General features: G+C 44.0%; 1 protein-coding gene across 1 annotated transcript; it reads left to right on the forward strand.

Annotated features, from left to right (window-relative positions):
- The first annotated feature begins 788 nt into the window (after window positions 1-788).
- On the forward strand, window positions 789-1,427 carry LOC141674466 (uncharacterized). The gene has a single exon (XM_074481170.1). The coding sequence runs from the start codon at window positions 789-791 to the stop codon at window positions 1,425-1,427; it is 639 nt and encodes a 212-aa protein (XP_074337271.1).
- The last annotated feature ends 397 nt before the right edge of the window (window positions 1,428-1,824 follow it).

The following is a 1,824-nucleotide window of genomic DNA, read 5'->3' on the forward strand; positions in this document are numbered from 1 at the left end:
TGGGATGTCGTTTGGTCTGATCAACGTCGGAGCCACTTATCAAAGATTGGTAAATAAGATGTTTAAGAGAAAGATTGGGAAGACGATGGAGGTATACGTGGACGATATGCTTGTAAAATCTAAGAGGGCGAAAGATCACGTCACAGACTTAGCTGAGATGTTCCATATTCTGAGAAAATATAGGATGAAGCTGAACCCTCAGAAGTGTGTGTTTGACGTGGAATCAGAAAAATTCTTGGTATTCATGGTTAACCACCAAGGAATTGAGGCGAACCCGACAAAAATCAAGGCTCTATTGGACATGAAATCTCCCTCCAACGTCAAGCAAGTACAAAGTCTTACGGGAAGGATTGCAGCTTTAAATCGATTTGTCTCAAAGTCATCGGATAGGTGCAGAGAATTCTTCAAGGCAATCAAAGGAATGAGGAAGGAATTTGTGTGGACCTTAGATTGTGAAAAGGCTTTTCTAAAAATCAAAGAGCAGCTGGGGAATCCTCCGATGTTGTCCAATCCAGAAGAGGGAGAAACGTTGATTCTTTACTTGGCAGTCTCAGAATACTCCATCAGCGCGGTATTGGTAAAAGAGGAAGCAAGCCATCAATGGCCTGTGTACTATGTGAGCAAAAGGCTGCTGGATGCAGAATCCAGATATACCAGCATGGAAAAATTGGTATACGCTCTTATTCTTGCGGTGCGAAAGCTAAGACCATATTTCCAAGCTCCGGATAGAGGTTCACACCGCTTATCCGCTCAGGCATATTCTGCATAAACCAGAATCGTCAGAAAGAATGTTGAAATGGGGAATAGAGTTGGGACAATTCGATTTAGAATATTGCCCTCGCACAGCGATCAAGGGACAGGCACTGGCCGATTTCATACTTGAGTTTGACTCTGAGGTAGATGGTAAGGCTATAGTATTGGCAGAGCCTTCCTCACAAGGAAATCCTCCTATTGATGAAAGGGAAGAATTGCCACACCCTTGGTGGATCTTGCATGTCGATGGGGCAGTGAATAATAATGGAGCAGGCGCCGGAATTGTCTTAGTCACCCCGGAAGGACATCATTTGATGAGCACCATCCATTTTAAATTTCATGTCACCAATAATGATGTTGAATATGAAGCCTTGATCAATGGTTTGAAAATAGCTCTGGAAGTGGGGGTTGTAAATTTGATAGCTCGGAGTGACTCTGAGTTAGTTGTAAATCAAGTCAACGGAGGTTTCCAAGCTCGGGGCCCACAGACAGAGTTATATATGAGATGTGCGCATCGTCTATTGGAAAAGTTTGAAAGTGCCAGGCTAGAGGGCGTTCCAAGGGAGGAAAATAGTAATGCATATGCTTTGGCAAAGATGGGGTTGCAAATGGATAACATCCAACTTGGACAAATTCCTTTGGGAATCCAAGGATACCAAGTGTTCCAGAGGTAGAAGTGTTCCAGACACGGGAAACCCCGCTAGAGAATTGGATGACTCTCATTCATAACTATATTCAAACGGGAGCATTTCCAGAAGACAAGCTACATGCTCGACGCCTTCGATACCAAGCTGCTAAGTATGTTGAATACGATGGGGCGTTATACAAGAGAGGATTTAACCAACTACTGTTACGCTGCGTGGACATAGAAGAAGGAAATTATATCCTCAGGGAGGAGCACGAAGGGATTTGTGGCAATCACTCGGGGGGTGGTTCATTGGCATTAAAAGTCCTCAGACAAGGATATTACTGGCCAACTATGAAAGAAGATGCCTTCAAATTTGTCCGGGCTTGTGACCGTTGCCAGCATTTCGCCAATTATTCTGATGCCCCAGCAACGTCTATTACTTC

This window comes from Apium graveolens, chromosome 7 (genome assembly GCF_009905375.1).
Source record: "Apium graveolens cultivar Ventura chromosome 7, ASM990537v1, whole genome shotgun sequence".
Classification (NCBI taxonomy): domain Eukaryota; kingdom Viridiplantae; phylum Streptophyta; class Magnoliopsida; order Apiales; family Apiaceae; genus Apium; species Apium graveolens.

What these genes read in the sequence shown, in the direction of transcription:
- LOC141674466 (XM_074481170.1), top strand. Translation starts at nt 789, where the DNA reads ATGTTGAAATGGGGAATAGAGTTGGGACAATTCGATTTAGAATATTGC.